The sequence below is a fragment of the Silurus aristotelis genome (assembly GCF_946808225.1).
Source record: "Silurus aristotelis genome assembly, chromosome: 1".
Lineage (NCBI taxonomy): Eukaryota > Metazoa > Chordata > Actinopteri > Siluriformes > Siluridae > Silurus > Silurus aristotelis.
This window is the reverse complement of record NC_139574.1, coordinates 23,159,945-23,180,998: the sequence shown is the minus strand read 5'-3', so window position 1 is coordinate 23,180,998 and position 21,054 is coordinate 23,159,945. Positions and strand designations below refer to the sequence as shown.

The 21,054-nt window shown below is 39.2% G+C and overlaps 1 protein-coding gene and 1 long non-coding RNA gene across 10 annotated transcripts in view; one reads left to right on the top strand and one right to left on the bottom strand.

Annotated features, from left to right (window-relative positions):
* Positions 1-21,054, top strand: part of sema6cb (semaphorin 6Cb) — a 128,186-nt gene that overhangs the window by 76,673 nt on the left and 30,459 nt on the right. For all 9 annotated transcript variants that reach the window (XM_083550758.1, XM_083550755.1, XM_083550752.1 and 6 more), the window contains 12 exons: positions 7,042-7,230; positions 12,438-12,552; positions 13,770-13,827; positions 15,059-15,115; positions 15,712-15,813; positions 18,261-18,351; positions 18,577-18,699; positions 18,799-18,887; positions 19,084-19,301; positions 19,523-19,654; positions 20,277-20,432; positions 20,835-21,008. In XM_083550758.1, the coding sequence (XP_083406884.1) occupies positions 7,101-7,230; positions 12,438-12,552; positions 13,770-13,827; positions 15,059-15,115; positions 15,712-15,813; positions 18,261-18,351; positions 18,577-18,699; positions 18,799-18,887; positions 19,084-19,301; positions 19,523-19,654; positions 20,277-20,432; positions 20,835-21,008 (1,445 nt within the window). In that variant the 5' untranslated portion in view covers positions 7,042-7,100. The remainder of the gene's footprint in view (positions 1-7,041; positions 7,231-12,437; positions 12,553-13,769; positions 13,828-15,058; positions 15,116-15,711; positions 15,814-18,260; positions 18,352-18,576; positions 18,700-18,798; positions 18,888-19,083; positions 19,302-19,522; positions 19,655-20,276; positions 20,433-20,834; positions 21,009-21,054) is intronic.
* LOC310732287 lies at positions 8,536-11,967 on the bottom strand. The gene is made up of 2 exons (XR_014535436.1): positions 9,246-11,967; positions 8,536-9,086 (listed from the first exon to the last, which is right to left on the bottom strand). It is a non-coding gene; the product is annotated as an uncharacterized lncRNA (long non-coding RNA).

The following is a 21,054-nucleotide window of genomic DNA, read 5'->3' as shown; positions in this document are numbered from 1 at the left end:
AGCAAAGCTTTAATAAAATTCATATTGGCACTCCCGCATTTTACAGCTTCAACTTCACTCAAAAATTCCAGAAAAGACAACCTGCTTGAGGGGGCTCTAATGACTCTAGTGTGACCTTTCTCCTTCTCGTCGTCCTCCTCCTTGTCAGTTTGTCTAAACCCTGGTGCCAGTGGCAGATACTTTCTCTCCCTGTGGGTTTAGCCGACTGGCATCGATAGCGAGATGACTGACCTCGTCGCTATATACCAGGCACACATTTGGAATGGCACTGAGACAGTCATTTGGAGCTCATGCCACTTCCCTGATAAAGAAGAGAGAGAGAGAGAGAGAGAGAGCACTGTAGGTATTGACACCATCTATTTGCTCCTAATCCCAAATGAGGCCAAGGATGCTGTCTGTCTGTTAAATTGATTCTTTCTGCACATCTATTACAACAAGTAAACTTACTGTCAGTCACACAGCCTAAACATACTATTGCAGTTTCCAAAGTGCTGCTTTTTTTAGCCATTATGTTTCCAGATATAAGAAAAACACACACACACACATCTCTCTTTAATACATGGCAAACATTGTGCTCTGGTGTTCCATTTTAGGAAATAATATGATCTTGAATCTATAGAGTTTTTTTCCCCACAAGTAGTCCTTCCAAAGCAGTATGACAATTTATTTTGTCTAAGAATACAGGCTCTGGGGTTGTAGATGTATGAGGTGTGTGTGCTTATGCATTGATTTGATTTGATTTGAACTGAAGTGGTGATTTCAAATGCTTTTAATTAGCAATACCCTCAAACTCTGTGTGACTGGGATGTTACACGCCTGTAATTTCACATTCTCTTTCACAGCTGTAGGGGTCGTTCGATGATAATTGCCCAACACTGCACGATCCCAGTTCCAATTTAGTAGTCCAGCAGCAGGGTGGACACCCACTGAAATCTAATTAGGAGGTTTTCTGACTGTCTTGGCTGTGAGACGGTTAATGAAATGGCTAAGCTCATTGAGCAGGTGTTGGCACCACGAGCATTAAGCATAGACCCAGGTTGCAGGGGCAACAAGTTCGCCACAGCTTATCGTGACTCTTTCTGCCCTGAGCTGTTCTTGTTCTAGTGTTGAATTATGCCAAATGGAGCCTTTGGTCTAGAATAAACAACAGCCACGTCTAAATTTGTGTCCGTGTTGTTGCATTTGTTTTTTTTTAATTTGATGATTCCTTAGAACCCATGTGATCGGTATCATGGGATTAGTCTCTGGCTGCACGCTTGCAAACTGACCCACCGTCAGCAGGTTGCAACCACAGACTTTGATTAGACAATGCTGCCTTTGTAAAGCTGAATCACAGGCTACCTTTCCTGCCCCAGTTTTTCCTGGAGCTTCTTAACCGTCAGGTTTAAGTACATAAAGACAATATATACACTTGTTTGTTTCTCAGACGCTGACTCTATTCTATACTCGCTGACAATTTCTTTAATACACTTCACATGCTCAGTGAGGGAAATAAGTACGGCCTTGTTTTAAAGGCTTGCGCTTCATTTACACCTTGGTTTCTCGGCCCAGCTGTTCCTTGGGCTTGCTAATCAGCTTCAGAATATCATAAAAAAAAAGTCCCAATCTGCCATGCAACCGTATCATGTGAGGATTTAACTGTGGCAATAAGATTTGATCGTTTGCAATGTTTACTCCCCCTAGGCAGAATTATTTGGATGCTTAGATGCACTATTCCTATTTGTTAGTTGAACAGTTTTTCTGATCTGTCCTTAAGACCTAAAAGCCTCTCAGGGGTGCTGGGAGTATTTGGGGGGTAATGTCTGAGAGCCACATGTGACAGTGCAGTCTTCCTGCACACAGTCTTGCTGTGGCCCAGTTAATTGACACAGCTACGAGCGAGTCCTTGCCGCAGTTGCTGGGGGGTAATGGGCCATGGAGAGCTCACGCACTAACGTGCCTAATCATGTTTGAAATGACAGAGGAGCCCTGGGACACACGCCTTCATTAAGTGTGATGATGTATACAAAGGGGGCAGAGAGATTTGAACTTATTCGGGCAAGGGTCTCAAACCATGCGTTGAGGGACGCTCTGCTCCCAAACCAGAGATAATGGAAGAATCAAATCTTGAATTGTGCATAATACTCATCATATTTAAATTTGGCCCTCGTGGTTTTGGTCAGTGTAGCAAAGCCAGGGTCCTGTAACTTGATCTCTTTTATATGATCCCATTGTGTTGGACGTGCCATAAAACACATACATTTTCCATTTATCCAAGTAAAACTGCAAAACTGGGCAGAGAAGTGAAGTGCACCTAACAGCCTAAGTGCAGCCACAGGCCTCTGCACTTCCAAATGAATGTCACATAATCAATCCAGAACCTCCAGTGGCCCTCTATCCTCACACTCTAAACAGCTAATGCTCAGAAATCCTCTACTGCATGAGCTTTCCTTGTTCCCCTAACAACAGCTGTCAGCTTGTCAGTGCCTCATATTTGGTCAAACATTTTTTTTTTTTTAATCCCGAGTGATTACAGATTGGTGGGACTTCTCAAGGACATGGTATACAAGTCCAGCAACAGATTGTATTGAGGTTGCATATGGGATTTTTCTGTGTGTGGAGGGCGTCTGATAGTGATTACACTGTTGGGGTTCTTTTGGTTTTCTTGTTTTTCTCTTGCTGTTCTTTTTTTGACCTGCTTTTGGCCTTGTGGCCTCATGTCTTGGCCACATAGTGTCCCAAAACATACCATTAAAAAGTTTACATTTCTATATCTGAATATGGCACATGGTTACAGGCAGCAACAAGAGACATTAATTAACATTGTGTTACATACATTATATGCATATGTATGTATGTATGTATGTATGTATGTATGTATGTATGTATGTATATGTGTGCGTGTGCGCGCGTGTGTGTATCTGTTTTCTTAAGATTTATGTTTTCTGTTTGTTGTTGCAATGTTGGTTGGAGAACTAAGAATAAAAAACATTTCACCAGATTACATCACATGCACATTATGTAATTTGTATGTGATAAACAGCTTTGACATTAGTCAGACTTTGAGTTTTTATAAAATTGTATAGATCTTTTGGCCAACTAAAAATGAAGCACAAAAAGATTAAAAACATTACACACATATTTCCTTGCTGAACATCCCATTCCATATTTAGTCTCCTTTTCCCTTCATAATAACCTCCACTCTTCTATGAATGCTTTCCACTTGATTTTGGAGCCAGAAGAGCAGTAGTGTCAGGAAGTGATGCTTGAAAACATCTGGGGTCCAGTCAGTGTTCCAGTTCATGTTGATGTTCTGTGGGGGTTGAATTTTGGACTCTTTCCAGGCCACTTGAGTTTTTCTACTATACAGGGGCATGTCATTGCTAGAATGAGCTATTTGGTGGTCTTAGTTTTTGTAAAGGAAAACTTAAATGCTACAGCACACAGACATTCTACACAATTGTATGGTTACAAGTTTCTGTGGCAACAGTTTTAGAATGACTTAAATGGTAATGGTAAAGTGTTCACAAACCTTTGGCAATATAATATATATATCTTTTTTTTAAATACCAGGAAGAAAACCCTATCTAGAGAATTCTGAAGTTGCACATCGCCTCGTACTGCATAAACCAACCTGTTCACCACATCGTCATGACTTTAGGAATGGAACTGAACTGGACCCGAATCCAAACGTTTGATTTCTCAGGACATGTGGAGTTATCTGGCTGACCTTATTAGGAATTGAACTGAGCCGAGCCAGGAGTTGTTCAGTTTGACTGCAGTGATGGAGACACAAGAGTGAGCAGCAAGGGGAAGTAATTAAGGCCAAATCCATTTAGGTCATTTAATTAACCAAGTGACAAGTCCACTAGCTTCTGTAGCCTATCAGTGCTAGAATCAGTCTTCAGTGCTGAGAGTGAGGGGCCCTTATTGGGTATCTATTAATGGCTGCATGAATGGTCTGCGGCAAAGACTAACGTTGCAGAGAAAATTAGGTAGTACTTGGAAATGTGACATTTGATCCTAAGGAAGTTGATGAGGGCATACTTCACACATTTCTTTCCCATATAAAGCCACAGTTGAACGAATATCTAGCATTTAGCTGAATCATGGATCCAAGATCTTCCAGAATATTGTTGATGACTATCAGTCTTTCTCTTTTGCGCTCTCTCTTTTTTACTGTCTCTCAGACTCTCGCTCATTCTCACACTCTTTTGATCACAAGATGTTATTGCAATGGAGCAGAACCAGTGTGTCTGTTGTGCTCTATAATAAATAATAAATAGCTCACAAAAAAAGCCATTATTGCAGTAGAGCATGTGGCAGTGCTGCATAATCGCTGTTTGTTTGTGTTCATGTGGACTGGTCCTCTGATCCTTACTGTTTTGTGCAACAGCTGTGTGTGTGTGTGTGTGTGTGTGTGTGTGTGTGTGTGTGTGGGTGGGTGTGTGTGTGTATGAGAAAATGAAAGGCCATGTATTTTGAACCATGTGTCAGTGCAGAGCCTGGAGCCCCGACTGTGAGTCTGATAAAGCAAGTGACAAGCAAATCCTTGACAAAGAGCATCTCAGCCTTTGCTTAGTTCTCTGTAGCCTTTCATTAGCCTTTAGCCGGTGCTGAAGCAGGGGGTCTGGTTTGTTTCATGGCTTGTGCAGAATATGCAAGTGCATAAGTTACATACTGCATACTTTACATGCTTTATCGATTAACCTCATAATCAGATATTGATATACAAAGGTTGAAAAAAGATTGTTTACTGATAAAAAAAAAAATATATATATATATATATATATATATATATATATATATATATAAATCAGGCAAAAATATCTATTGTTCCTTTGTTTGTTTTATTAAAGTTAAACTAGGGTTTATATTTTATAATTAATAAAATATATATATATTTTATTACAGGTTCTGTAAGTTTCTACACATACATTTATTTTTTAATAGTGTCAAGATTTTAATTCACCTGAAAATAATCAAATATATGTGGTTCTGTGTGTGTGTATTTTATATATTTATATATATGTGTGTGTGTGTGTGTGTGTGTGTGTGTGTGTGTGTGTGTGTGTGTGTGTGTGTGTGTGTGTGTGTGTGTGCGCGAGTTCTGCTAGAAGTAAGCCCTGTTTGTGTATTTCTCAGTATATGACCATGAAGGTATTGGAATGTCTGTAGGCATGCATGTTTGTGAGCGTGTGTGTGCTGACTCACCCTGACATTGACTGTAATTCATGAAATAAACAGCTGAAGACACCCACATTTTCAATTTATAGCCATGCAATCATTGTTTGACCATGCTGCTAAATGCATGCCTCACTGTGGAATGTGAATGAGGGTGGAATGTATGAATATTGATAACAGTGCATTATTGTGTTGACTGAGTCTATGATTCAATTTGAACTCTATAGGAGCGCTGGCAACTCAGCTCACCCCTTTTCCCATCTTCAACCTGTCATTAATATGTAAAGAGGAAAATATATATATATTTTTTTATACACTTTCAAGCAGGTTAGCTATATTTTGTTTACTGAGGAGAAGCTTCCCGCTGTCCGTCTGGCTGTCCAATTAGCCTGCAGAGTAAACAAGGCATAGCATTAGCATTTCAGCTTAATCTTCCTGTGACACAAACACTCAGCCACTCATAAATAATCCAACTGCAGGGAAACACAGCTCAAATATACGCTCAAGCTCTGACAGCTGGGCTTTTTTTTTTATTATTATTACTTTAATCTTTTTTCACCCCTGGCTTTTTTTTTTTTTTTTTTTTTTTAATCGGTTCTGAAAATGAGATTTTGATGTGTCCCTTCTGGCCTTGTGTCAGATTTGGCAGAGACAGGCACTATCCCAGTAGTCTTTGTTGTTAATTGTGTTAAGTCACCTATGAAAGACTAAAGAGTTAGAGTCATTGAGCCAGGTGTCCCTTCGGTCAGTAGTCTCGCACCTTTTTTTTTTTTTTTCTCCGAGTTATCTCTTAGGGAGATCTCAAAGCTGTGGCTGATAAGATAATCTTAGCTGTTTTCCTCTTGGGTCTAAGCCTCAGGATGAAACATTTCAATGCACTGCTATGCATCTGTGATGGCCTCTGGTTGCTCCGGAACCTCCACTTTACTCACAGTGACATTCTGAAAATGTCACCGATTCACAAAAGGAGCGTTCCTTGAAAAAACCCGGGTTTGTGCGGGAATGACTTTACTAAGCTTTTCTCAGAAAGTAATTGTAAAACTATCAGTGTGATGGCACATTGAAGCCAAAAAGTCCAACCATTTTTAGAAAAATAGTTCATACAGCAGCAATAGCAAATTAGAAAACATAAAAATAAAAAAAAACTGAATAAACACATTTGTCGCATTTATTTTAGTGTTAACATTTTACCGCATAGCAAGAGAAAACTAGCTCAGATTGCTTTCATAATCAAATGTACATACACCACAATTAAGAATTGACTTGAATAGCAATAGATTCTATTATTTTATAATAAATACAAAAAAATATATACACTTTTAACAGTTTAACTCCTGAGTGTTTTGCCTACTGAAAACAAAACTTTTAATTGAAAAGAACAGTGTGTAAGTAGCTTGATCAAAGCGTTCCTGAAACCTGTGTGGACTGTTACAATATCATTATATATGTATTATATGTATCTGAGTCTTCAGTCTGCACGTTTAATGAGCAGAATAACTCCTTCAATCTTTAATTCCCTGTAGTCAGTGGGTAATTAAACTTTATTTCACTGATGCTGAGACGACTTTAGATCATCTGCCGCACTGCTCTGAGAGTGTCAAATTGTCATGCTGTTGCACCTACTGTAATCTACTTAATATACGAAACAAAAGCCATGCATGGCATACGCCTACTTCACACGCATTATATACATTGCAATATATAATATGTGTGAAGAAGTAGGCGTATGCGATGGATGACTTCTGTGTTTTGCTATAAAAAAAAAAGTGGGTGACTCTCTAATCTCCTTGCTGTCCTGCAGTGTGTTCTGTATAGAAACACTGTCTAGCACAGTGTTTCAGTCTTTTTTTTATCTCTTGTTCTCTGTTTTTCTCTCAGGTGGAAAGAAGTCCACTGCGGGTCATGCTGTGGGTCTGAGTGCTGTAGCTGGTGCTGAAATGTGGTTGGTTTTGGGGTTGCGGCCCCTCCTGGCCCTGACCCTTATCCTTACTGGCCTGTTACTGCTGTCCAATGTTGTCACACCCTTTCCCCAGGACCTGGAGCCAATCAGCATAGTCGGGAGTGAATGTGAGTATTGAACACTTGACTGTTTGGATTTTCTGCATTTTGTTCCGTAAATACTGTTGTATAATTTGATTGTCGTTTTTAGATGTAGGCAGTTTTTTTTCATATTTATGCAGGTCAGTTGGAGTTAGAGATATTAGATATCAGATTGGATAAAACATACACCTTTGTCAGCGTTTAACTTTTTCTTTTAGGTTTTTAATCTTTCCTTTTTTTTTTTTTTTTTTTTTTTGCAAGGCATGTTTTATTTACTATTTTCTCTTCTATTTTCTTGTCAAAAGTAGCAAAAACAAGATGAATGGAATCTTGTCCGGTATTTCATACACCGGAGGATATGTGAAACGTTTTCAAACACTTAAAAGTGGTCAGCTTGCCAAGCAATCTGCACTTGGCAGGTAGGAGCACTGTTCCCACGCCAAACGTATAAATAACCAGGAACTCTAGTTATAGCTGCAGTCAGAGCATACATTTCAACTTATCAGTTATTTAAATGAGGAAAGAGCGCTTGTATTTGGAATAGTTGACATCGACCACTGTGATTGTGTAAGATAATGGAATTTTGATAGCGGTTAGCTGTCAGGCGCAATAGAGCTAATTCAAGCGTAAAAGATCAATCAGTGACAAAATATATATTTGGGATGAGGACAATACAAAAATCAAAGGTCTGTGTAGGGAGTGTCTACACTAAGCAATTAATTTTAAGCTAGAAAAGACTGGGAAGTCCAGTTTCTGGAATTTACGGATTATGCATGACAAGTACACACACCTTGCCACTACTGCATTTATAAGACATACAGAAGAGCAATGGTAGCTGGGGTTACTAAAGCTCTTAAAGGAGACCAGACATGTAATGAGGCCCATTTATCAGCTCTTGCACCTGTGTGTGTGCATGCATGCGTGCGTGTGTGTGTGTGCGCGTGTGTGTGTGTGTGCTGCAGGCTTACAGGGGTAGCCATTACTTATACTAATTCCCTGACCTGTACAGGGAGCCTGCTACAAGTGTGCACTAATTAAAAGCTGCAGTTTACACCTTTTGGGGATGTAGAGACACCTCTGGTGGATGAATATTACTGCACATATATTGGACACATCTGTTTATCTGATTTTTGTGAGGTTTGATGCTAGCTAACTTTTATTACACAGCCACTTGCCCAGCATGTCAAAAAGGAGAAGGTGACAAAGCAGGTCTGTACACAATAAGGCAGCGTAACCCTGATTTAAAAATTGGCTTTACCTTGATGAAAACTTTAAGACCTTGATTTAAGAGTGGAGATTTCAAGAATGTGTAGTTTTTTTAAAAAAAAATTTAATGCAGCATTTACAAGGAATCAACAAGCAACAAGACTGCTTTAAATCAGAGTGACTTTTTTAAATAAAATACCTTAAGAACCTCATCATATAATCGATGACCAAGCGTAATGTTATTTATAGAAACACAGATAGACATGGCTTTATGCAAATATTAGCTACTCCATGATGAACACCGAGCAATCTAGTACACAACTCCAAAGTCAATAATATTTAAGATTATTGTTGGATTCCTGATAGTTAAAAAAAAAACATTAATTTATATGCTGTAGTAGAATTATCTTTTTCATCTTCAAAATGTACTGTTCACACCATCGATGGTAATGGTTATAGTTATTCACTCATTTTAGGTAACAGGCCATATAACAATTAGTCCAAGGTCTTGTGGGTGGGACCAGATGTTTGTTTGGTAGACAGTACAGTATCAACAACTTTTAAATGTTACATTATTGTCTTTTGACCTAAAGGTTCACTCTAGACACACAAACCGATTTATTAGCTCAGTCTGTGATCTTAAATTTATTTGAGGGCTTTATGGAACCAAATTAAAGCTACAGACTACGTTTATTATCCCTAAACTGAATAAAAGAGTTGGTCTAATGTTAGCTATGAGAGTGTTAAGTCAGTCTGAAAACTCCACCACCTTAAGACTTGTTTGCATAGCAGCACAAAAAAGGCATTTATCTTAAGGATTGTGGCGTTCAACCAACCTTCAAGTAAATGCTGATTGGTCGAGGCATTAAGGTGTGTCCTTTCATGACTAGATGTAACAACCTGTTGCAGGTTTTATCCAGAAAGTAATAGTAGTAGTGCTGGAAATACACTAAAATTGCTGGAATTAAGTTGATTAATGCTTTTAAAAAATATATAAATTTAGTTTTATATGATGCTGTCAAATTCTTAATGTGGTGTATATAATAAAATGGCGACGGTCATGTAATTTATTTGCAAAAATAAAAAGCTGACTGTGTATTGGCAATATTTGTGGCTGTGGTTTTAATGTTTGAGGGCTTCGCTTTTTCTTTGATTAGACTTGCAGTAAAGAGACGTAATGTACCTGTTGCAAGCCATACCAAACAGAATTTATATAAATTCTGAACATTCGATTCAGTGATTGCTAGAATTGTGGATAAAAATGCTAATTAAATTGGGGCTTCAGCACATGAACTGCTTAATACCGACGAGCAAAATGCTCTCAGGGGGGAAAAAACACTTTCTGTGTGAATTAACTTGGTTTAAATTTGATCGCGTAAGATTTCTGTACCCCCCCCCCCCTTCCCCCCATCCCAGCACCTTTGAAAACAAAATAACACCAATGCTCTATTTCTACCAGTTCTATTTGTTATTCCTACAGTGAAACATGGATCTCGCTGCAGTTTTTCAGCTTCTACGCCTTACATTCGTTGTAAATTCTGGTTGGGGATATATGTTCTGTAGTGTACACGCTCAGGTTATATGTGCATGTGAAGGCAGACATACTCTGTATGTTGCCGAAAAAAAAACTGCTGCTAAGGGTACTGCAATTTTTGCATATAATCTTTTTTTATTATTATTATGTGGACAATGCATTTGCACTTTGTTACATTAAATCTATGAATTTGTCAGCAGTGCACTGTAATTCAGTGTGCTGTTTTATTGTACTGTGTTTTTACTTCTGCTTAGTTTTTAGGTTTTTTTGTGTTATCATTTTATGAAACACCTTGGTCCCAAAGGAACACTGTTTTGTATCAATGTGTACTGTAACAACTGTTTAGGGTCTAAAATAACATTAAATGACTTGAGATGGCTTGACTATTTCAGCTGCACAGATGTAAGCCACACCTTAGTGACTACACGAAGGTGGTGTAACTAAACAAGCGAGAGAAACTAGACTGCATTATGCAAATAGCTGTGCTTCCAAACTAATAATCAAACCTGTTTGTGAAGTAACTGACTGTAAACCAGATAAAGCATAACTGACTCTTACATACACTATATGGATGACAGTTTGTGGACACCAGACCATACGCTTTGTACTGTACGTACTCTTTGAACATCCCATTCCACATTTGCTTTTATAATAATATATAATATTATGGGAAGATGCCTCTAGGTGTGGAGTGTGGTTGTGGAGATGTGTGGTTGTTCACCTTTTGGGTAACATTAGTAAAGTCAGCTCTAATACATCCCAAAAGTTTTTAATAGGGTTGAGGTCAGAGCGAGCCACTCAAGATCTTTCACTCCAGCCCATGATAACCTTATGTTCATGTAGCTACGTTTGTGTACAAAGGGAATTGCCATGATGGAACAGGTTGGTGTCTCCTAGTCTAGGTGAAGAGAAACTTTTATACAATTTATACCACCGTGTGCCTCTGACTGGTGGAAAAAGGCAGGTGTCACCAAAAGTTTTCTCAGAAGTAGTGTAGCAAACTTAAGCAAAGCAAACTGCATAGATAAACGTTGTGTAGCCAGTTGGCTTGGGGTAATTTTTAGACTAATTATAGAACAACTGTAGAATATTGTATTAGTTTAACAAGAAAACTGCCAACCCAGCATCACGTCTGAAACATTTAAAGTTGCAGAGCTGTTACCATCTCTTATCCTCAATATACCTCACGCTTACCTCTCGCCCTTTCTATAATCCTCGACCATGGTAATGCTTTAGAGGATAATGGATAAGCAGTTCAAAGTTTGCTCACTGTCTTCTTTTAAATGGTTCTGGCTCAACAGTGGTGTCAGTACAGTGTAAATATAAGCCACTGAAGACAAATTTCATTCAGCAAACCCCTGACTTTAAATGAATATTTTAAGCTTTCTAGGATGAACACGTCTGACACTGAAACATTTTTTTTTTATTATTCCACTCATTGTGTAAGGCCACAACTTTTTTTTTAACACACATTTAATCATGGTCTTTAAAATGTCTAGAAAAAAACAGCAACACAGAGTGCTTATCAAATATAAATTTGAGCCATGGGATATAACAGCTGATTTTTAAGTACAGATTTGAAAATTCCGATTTAAGTGTCTGCCACTACAGGGAGCCCAGATAACCACAGTCTCTGTATAACTACACATTGTCCAGGGGAAGTAGTTGAATTATTTATTTTTTTATATTGCACTTTCTGAAGTGAGAATAATGGCTGCTCTGTGATCATTGGTGAACATGCTGAGATCAGATCACATGTTTGCAAAGGAAATGCAGTGCTGCAGTTAAAGTCAAGGGTATTTATTTCCTCACCGTTTTATTCCATACAGCCCCATAGACTGAAGAAGTTTAAACCGGAGTTCTTTCTGTTGAGCTTCTATATGCTAAAATGTTAGCTGAACTTATCAAACAGTGCCGCAGTGTTCTTGTTTAAAAGGTACATTGCATTCTGCCCCTGTGCATGCTAAATGGCCTTGGCAAAAATGTGATGCTGAGAAGGCCCTAACTCACCTTTCACAGCTCAAGCACTGCTGGCTAAATGAAGTCATCACTTTGCGCTGACAGATTGGACGTACAGACTGAATTTACTCTGCACAGAAAGGCTGGAGGCTTGCTCAGACCTCACTGTTAAATAATGAATAAAGGATATCCTGAATGAGGAATTGCTTTTCTTCAAGCCTGAGTGTTCTCAAGAGGATTATTTTTAATAAAGCTCTGCCGAGTGGAATGAGTATTAATATCTTAGACTATAGGCTTACATCTTGTATAATTAGTTTTGGCTAATATAAATGAAGGCTTTTACTTGTTGTTCTAAACATATCAGGTATGGCTCTTATTGAAATGTATTGATTACTCCTAAGAGCTCTTAGTTCGGCTTTCTTACTCTCTCTCTCTCTCTCTCTCTCTCTCTCTCTCTCTCTCTCTCTTTCTCTCTCTCTCTCTCTCTCGCTGTCTTTTTCTATAAATCGCCTTCTATATCTTTCTCGCTTCACAGACTCCTACCTGTACCCTGGTTTCCAGGGCAACATGTCAGATAATGACACGGCGAGGCTCGGCCTGGACTTCCAGAGAATGTTGCGTATAAACCACATGCTGTACATTGCTGCCAGGTCAGTCTATCATCCCCAGCACCACCAACTTTATACTGCTTTCTGTCTTTGCCCATCAAGCGGAATGATTTTGATCTCGTTTCTAATCCGAATCTGTGCTCACATCTTATGTCTGTACTTAATCTTAGAGACTTGCAATATCCCTATAATCTTAACCTATGTCATTCAGAATGATTCCTCTGCACTATATGTCAGGTTTTAGTTCTGCATTGAAATTGTTAGTAAAAAAAAAAATTGATTTTTGTTTACTTATTACAGTGATGTGATTAATTAAATTAGCATATTCATGTTGCAGATGCGTGCGGTTGTGCAGTCTAACTTAGAAGTTATTAATGGACAGTTAAAACATTATAACTACCAAACAGGTTCCGTGGCCTGGCATTGTTTTTCAATGTTGTAATGTTACCATTTCCTTATAGTATAATAATAATAGTAATAATAGTAATAGTAATAATAATAATAATTATTATTCACTCTAACCATACTATTTAAAAACAAATAAATAAAATCTTATTTTCTTTTGGGAATATATATTTATGGTTTCTTAAATTTGTTAAAATCTGTTATAGATAAAAAAAAAATATATATTTTGGCCAGAACCCTGTTGTTGGTTAATTTTTGGTAGTCAGCCACATCATACAAGTATTTTCTAATAATCCTGTTCTGAAGCAAAGAACATTTATTATTATTATTGGTAGTTATATTACTTGTTTTTATCAATCTCTTTCCTCTGGTATATGCTTGTCTGTTCATGTGACTGGTTATACCACACACATAAAAATATGAGTTTGGGACAGCATGTCATTTAATCCACAGCACATCAATAATTGCAGTTTTTTCGAGCTTTTCAAATGTAAACATCTTCGATCACGAATGGTAAAAAACCATCCGTTCTCATGTAAATGCATTTCAGTTTAAGCTATACATACGTTTACCCGAACGTCCTGCATTATAGCTCGCGCTAAAGCAGGTGAACTTGGTTGACTGTGGCAAGCAGTGATAAATAGTGCACTCCAGGCTTTTTTCAGATCTGCGTTCATCGATAAGCACCTTATCCCTTTTCTAGCACATATACACCCATCTACGATAAGGGCTGCATGATTGAGGCTAATCAGTCTCATTCAGCTGAGGTGACTGACAGAGAACCTTGCTCACTCCTTCTTCTTTCTTTCTTTGGTGTCTTTAAGTCCTTGATTCCTTTGTGTTGTGTGTTGCAGGGATCATGTCTTTGTCGTCAATCTTAGTACTTCGACTGAGCAAATCGTCCCTCAGCAGGTAAACCTCTCTCTCTCTCTCTCTCGCTCTCTCTCTCTCTCTCTCTCTCTCTCTCTCTCTCTCTCTCTCTCTCTCTCTCTCTCTCTCTCTCTTCTGATGTAATGAGCTGCACCGTGTGGCCCGCAGCTCTCTGAAATGAATAGCACTAATGCTCCCCCTCTCAGCATCCATGCTATGGCTCAGAGCACTTAGCTGCCCCCAGCCCTTCCCCTCCTCCATATCTCATCCCATTTCTCCACTTGTTTGGAACATTAAGGGATTCGAGGTAGCGGTGCGTTTACTGTGAAAGGACAGGGAAGCCAGTAGGAGAGTCTATCCTGTCCCTTTTATGATAACGCCAAGCCAGTTATCATGCCGTGTTTCTGCTTCCTGAAAGCCTGAGCAGACTTCCTCCCAGTTCCACCGCGTCTCCACACAAGCAATTTCTGCATTAAGACGGAAATCATCCAATTAGCGCAACTGAGCGTAGTCCTGGTTGGAAGCACATTGAATCAGCTAGAAGAATCACATATGTCAGAGGTACTTTGAAGCCAGGAGAGAGGGACATATTAAAATGACTTACCTTCAAATATTTAATCTTTTGCCAAGTGAAAGCACTTTGTAGCAATAGATTAGCTGGAGTGTTATGAACACTTGCCTGAAATAGCATAATCTTTTTTTTTTCTTTTTTCTGAATGTATTTGCTTCAGTCTGATCTAGTACAAATATATGACATGAAAATGTTTGCAGGTCTACTTTGTGAAATGCTAATGCTCTTTGGGTTTATTTAGGACACATGAGCTCCTGGAGGTTTCTTTTTGTACAGTCTAGGATGGTTGCATGCATTTCTGTATCACTATTATTTATAAAAAGCTACAATCTTTTTTTTAGTGGAACATAAATACCAAAAATGCAGATTAAATGTTGTGTGTTGGACGAGTGCTCCTCCCTTGAGGGCAGAGAGAAAGTAAAAAAGAAATCTTACAAATTTTTCAACCTAATGACATAACCCAGCACCCTGCCAACACTTACACACATCACAGCTTGTTAAAGGGCTTATAGATCTCACTCTTTTCCTGTTTGACATTCCTACTTGTACCCTCTCACACACTGTTTGTTTTCTCAGTATATTGAAGTAAAATTAGTTTTTTTTTTTTTTTTATCCGAGATGTTAGAGTTGTCCCTAGTGATCACTAACACATTTATTTCTTTGTTCTTTTTTTTGGTTCTTTTTCATATATTCTTTTGGCAGAAACTGACATGGAAGACAAAGGATGTAGATAAATGCACAGTGAGGGGCAAGAACAGCGTGAGTACCGAATCTTCCTTCTTTTAAAGGATATTTAGGATATGTTTGTGTTTTTGCTTTCTCAGTTTGTGCTTTCCTTCTTGTTTGCTCTTTGCCTACCTCTTTTCTACTGTTTGTACTTGTTTTGTGTGCTTCCCCAGTGGACGCAGCTCCTGTAGTGCAGATTGCTTGTTAGTGGTAGCACCACAGGTGTCCGTTATGGTGACAGACAGAGACACACACACGTGTGTGTGTGTGTGTGTGTGTGTGTGTGTGTGTGTGTGTATGTATGTATGTATGTGTGTATATATATATATATATATATATATATATATACATATATATATATATACATATATATATATATATATATATATATATATATATATATATATATATATATATATATATATATATATATATATATATATATATATATATACACACACACACACACACAGAAAGAGATAGCTCTTGAATGATTACTTGTATCTCCATGAGAGGGAGCTTCCACTGAACTGTGCACAGTAATTATGATAAAACTGTTTGTGTGCTTGTGTTTGTTTGTTTTCATGTCATTCCACTTTGAGATGCTAAAAGTCTCTTGCCTTTCACAGGATGAGTGCTACAACTACATCAAAGTGCTGGTGCCTCGTAATGATGAAACACTGTTTGCATGTGGGACCAACGCGTTCAACCCCACCTGTCGCAACTACAAGGTAGACTAAGCTCCTCGGCTCATGCACACACACGCACACACATGAGCGCTGACTCACACACTCATTGATGCCTCCATCTCCATCTGTTACTAGTGGAAGATATAGCAACCTCTCTATCAGAACCAACAGCGTATCTCTATACGTGCTCACATGTACACACAGATTTTCTTCAAAACTTTATGCTTGAAAAGACTTAAAAATAATAAATAAATAAAAAGGAAATCACTTGTAAAATTCACCCAAATGCACCAGGTTCTTTTAATAGCACTTGGCACTACTACAGACAGTGTTGGGTGTTGATTGTGGAAATGTCCCAGGGTGAGATCAGTGTGTGCAGGACTGGAGCTGTCTTTACTTCCTCACTGCCAGTATGAGCAGAACCATACACCACCCTGTTGAATGTCTTGCACAGCATGCCAAGTGCATCTAAAAATCTTAACAGCTGTCTGGAGGTACAGCCATGCTCAGCTCAGTTTCTACAGACTATCCTCATGTTTTATAGCATTTTAGTTGAGCTCATGGTTGTGCCATGATTCATGGTTTGCACTCTACATGATCTTACAGATTAGATCCACAGAGTCCTGTGTATATGTGTGTGTGTTGTGATCTGTACTATCCAGACAAGGAGAAACATGCCTGTATGTATTGGAAATGTGAATAAAGTTGGAAGAGGTCATTGGGGAGGCAGTATGACGACGCTTGCTCCATGCGTCTATCTGCTTCAGACTCTCCGAGGAGAGCCTGATTTATATTTCACACCTTGGGGCACATCACAATCTCTCTGACTCTCTTTGACTTTCTCCCCCCTTCAGCTTTTAACCCTCTCGTGATTTTTAGCTATGGAAAACGTATGCCTGCGAGCTCCCGCAGAGAGGGGAATTAGTCAGTAAGAGTAAATCAAATCTCTTGGTTCCTTATCCCCTGCTGCACCATGGAAAAAGAATCTTTCCTAAAAACACAGAGCTGAGAGGTTACACTATGGTTTGAGAAGAAGCTCTGAGATATTGTTATGGAAAGGATGTTAGGGTGTGGGTGAATTTATGATTTGATAAGGTGTGGATGTTGCGTTACGGCACACCCAGCTATTCTTTTTTGAAGTTAGTGGAAACTAAATGTTTTGGAAATCTAGGCAATTAGAGCACCTTTATGATTGTTGGATTGTAGCTTTTTCATTGCAGTAACTGTGCAGTAAAGATTAGCATCACGTAACTTTCCAGAGGGGTCGATTTATTTAAAATACTACACTAGCCATCAGAGAGCTAGACACTAGCTATCAAAAACAGTGTCTGAAACACATCTGGTCTAACTCTGCATGCTGGTCCAATGGCATTAGGTTATATTGTTTTGTTGTGAAGTAGACAGGCTGGAAGATTTAATGTTAGATGTTGATGTGTCTCACAAGATAGGGCCAACTTTAGAAATGAACAGCTTTAAGGTTGGAGTCACATAGCATCGTGGCTCTCAGCATCCTGCTTCAAAATAACCCCGGTTAAAAACCCAGTTTAACAAGTGGTCTCTCCCAGAGTTCTAAAACACAGATTAGAAAGCCTGAATGCTAACGCAGCATGAAACTTGACTGTTAACATGACTGACAGCCAAGTAGAGTTCCTGGTGTTTTTCTGATGAGTTTAATGTTGGTGGTGAGTACAGAGATTTTAATTTAATTTTTTTACACTTACTGAAATATGGAGCACCAAAGATACTTTTATTTAAAATGGTCTTGAAATGTTCAAGTGGAAAATGGACTGATATTTAACAAAGTTTTGGAGAGTTCAAGGAAAGAGGTTCAAGATGGGGAAAACTATTTCCCGAGAAGTTTTGGAGGAGACTTAAGGATGTTATGGTGAGGCTGAGTGCAGAAGATTAGTGGGCCAGTCAGAGGTGCATGTGTGTAGGGGTTGTTTGCTTGCAGCTGTAGGTGTGAGCTGAGCTAACAAGGCCAAGCAACTCCTCTTGTTAGTCTCAACCTGAGACATCTTACTGATAGGCGCAGCAGTGTGACTTTCACACTATAGGTCAACACACTCACTTTTTGCTTCCTCCCCGAGATGTGTACTTTATTGCTGAGTGAGTAAACGGCTGATATTTGGAGTAAAACGGTGTCTATGCCCTGGGATTAGAGCCTGTTATGTCTTCCGAGAGCTGGCCCTCGTACAGCATCAATGATGCTGCTGTGAGACTTCGATTAAAGATTAAAAGCATTGGAACATTACAAAAGCTAATTTTGGAGTTTGATTTAAATCATGAAATTCTAAAGATATGCTGTGAAGCATGTGCTGAAGTTAGTGTTGAAAAAATCGAAACGCTCTGCAGTAAAATGGCTTCACAGAAACCCTGGATTAGAAATGATATGGACGTGTATTTGTAGTTTTATGATCTTGTTATCATTTCTTTTGCTTATGCTCTCGCCCTCTCACTCTCTGTTTTCCTCTCTCGCTGTCTCTCAGATGGCCACTCTGGAGCAGGTTGGAGAGGAGGTGGTTGGTCAGGCGCGGTGCCCTTTTGAATCGCGCCAGTCCAACGTTGGCCTGTTTGCTGGTGAGTTGGCTGAGCCGAGACCATCAGGAGACAAACATGATCTCACCTTTAATCTTGCCAATATTCTACTGACATTTCACAAAGTTCAGATGCTGTTTCCATGATGCCAGCACACATACAGTCTCAGGAAGCATGCAGTCGTAGGCAGTGAAAGGCCTGAAAGCTTGTATGTGTGATGAATATTAGGTATGTTTGGCCTTTAAAGCTTCCCCGTTTTTCACACAGGTGGTGATTTTTACTCAGCAACAATGACAGATTTTTTAGCCAGTGATGCAGTGATCTACCGAAGTTTGGGGGAAAGTAGTCCAGTCCTGCGAACCGTGAAGTACGACTCTAAATGGCTACGAGGTTAGACTCAGCATTCTGTCAAAACCTCTTCGCTGTTCCTGACTAAATTGGAACGTTCTGCAAAAATCTTTTGTTAAATTTTTTTTTTTCTTCTTTCAGAGCCTCATTTTCTTCATGCAATTGAGTATGGGAACTATGTGTACTTTTTCTTCAGTGAGATTGCAGTGGAGTACACAACTCTTGGCAAGGTAAGACCCACACAACTCAGCGTGATGCCTCCGCACTTATAAGCACTGTGAGGAGATGTGAAATGTAGACAGCATTGGCCCTTTTCAATTCTCTAAGCCACACAGTGCATCATTTAGAGATAAACTTACATTTTATTATTTACTTATTTACTCACAGTGACTTGCCATTAACTGATTCTTTCTGTTCCTTTTTTAGGTGGTGTTTTCCAGGGTGGGTCGGGTGTGCAAGAATGATAATGGAGGTTCTCCTAGGGTTCTGGAGAAGTACTGGACATCATTTCTTAAAGCCCGGCTGAACTGTTCTGTTCCTGGCGATTCGTTCTTCTACTTTGATGTTCTGCAATCCTTAACAAATGTGATGCAGATTAACCACAGGCCTGCTGTGCTGGGAGTTTTCACCACACAGGCCAACAGGTGACAACACACTATGAGCTCTCCTCTCCTTTCCTTTCCTCTCCTCTCCTCTGCTGAATAAATGTCATAGAAAGTAATGAGTTGTTACTTTTATACCAACAATTATATTCATTGTAATCTATTTATCATTAAATCCAATTATTGAAGGTAATTTGCCTTGTAGCCAGTTCTACTGTCAGAACTGTGGTTATTCTACATCAAAATGGTTTTCTTTTTATCAGTATCACTGGCTCCGCTGTTTGTGCTTTCTACATGGACGACATTGAGCGAGTGTTTAGTGGCAAGTTCAAAGAACAGAAGACCAGTGAGTCGGCCTGGACCCCTGTACCTGATGAGCAAGTACCCAAACCCAGGTATGATTATTTTGCAGGGTTAAATGGTCATTGCAGCACTTTTAGCTTCCTCACTTATCATACAGTAAATGCACTGTATATGAATGATTAAGAGTATTATAGTAGGAATTTATACACCAAAAAAACGTTAAATTTAATTGTTCAACATGATTATCTTTATTCTGACTGGAATTTCATGTTTTGCCAAGGCATTTCTACGCTGTTCACATTCCGAATGATACTCAAATTAGAATAGAAAAGAGCTGATTAGGATTAGTTGTTTGTTTCAGACTTCAGGCAGAAGATTGGGTGTTTATTTGATGTGAGAGTGGAAAAATTGGATTTGACTGCTGAGTCTTATACTCACAAAACAGACTGGTCAGTCGATTATGTTCTGTAAATGGCACACACGCATCCTTTGTCTGATTAATGCTCAGTTTCTACATAGAACTCTCTGTGTAGCACTCTTGGCATGTTGGGTTGCTTTAGCTCCAATTTCTCTGAAAGAAAACCAGCAGCTTTGATTTAATGACTGCTGAAAGAGATACTGGAATTTCAAATGCTTTTGTGCCTCTGTGTATGAAAACATTTTTGTTGAAAAGCTTCATGGCTAAATCTCTGCTATCTTTGTGTGTGGATTTAGGCCAGGTTCTTGTGCTGGAGATGGTTCTGCGGCAGTGTACAAGTCCTCGACTTCCTTTCCCGATGAGACTCTCACCTTTATCAAGTCTTATCCGCTCATGGACGAAGCTGTGCCTTCAGTGAAGGGGCGGCCATGCTTCACGAGAACTACGAGCAGGTACATGCATGGACTAACAAAAAAAAATGAAAGTAATTCACAGCACTGTCACATCACTATGTCACAGCCGATAGGACAATTGACAGAATGCTTGAGCAAGCTGTAGAATGCCTGCTGGGTATAAGCACACTTTCTCCATCACATCTGTCCCTTGCAATTTTTTTTCCCCCAAACGTTTAATTCCTCTCTGTCAAACTTTCTCTGTCTTCTTCCCTCACTCTCTCTCTATCTCTCACACTCTGTTACTCATTCTCACAATCACATCTGTCTCCGACTCTCCTGAGAGACACCACATCTAAACACTACTCAAGAGTAAACACAGACACCTGTGCTGTTTAATACTGTCGGATGCACTGCTGCTCTTGCTGCATGTTTACTAATGAAGCCAAGTTCTATCTGCAGATTTAAGTTGACCCAGTTAGCAGTGGATACGGCCGCTGGACCTTACAAGAACCACACGGTCCTGTTCCTGGGTTCGGAAAACGGGCACATTCAGAAGATCCTCGCCAGCATGCACCCTAACTCCACCTACAGCACCCAACTCCTGGAAGACATTGACGTGTACAACCCGAACAAGTGAGCTTGCTTTATCTCGCTCTTATCCTCCCTCTGGAGTAGTGAG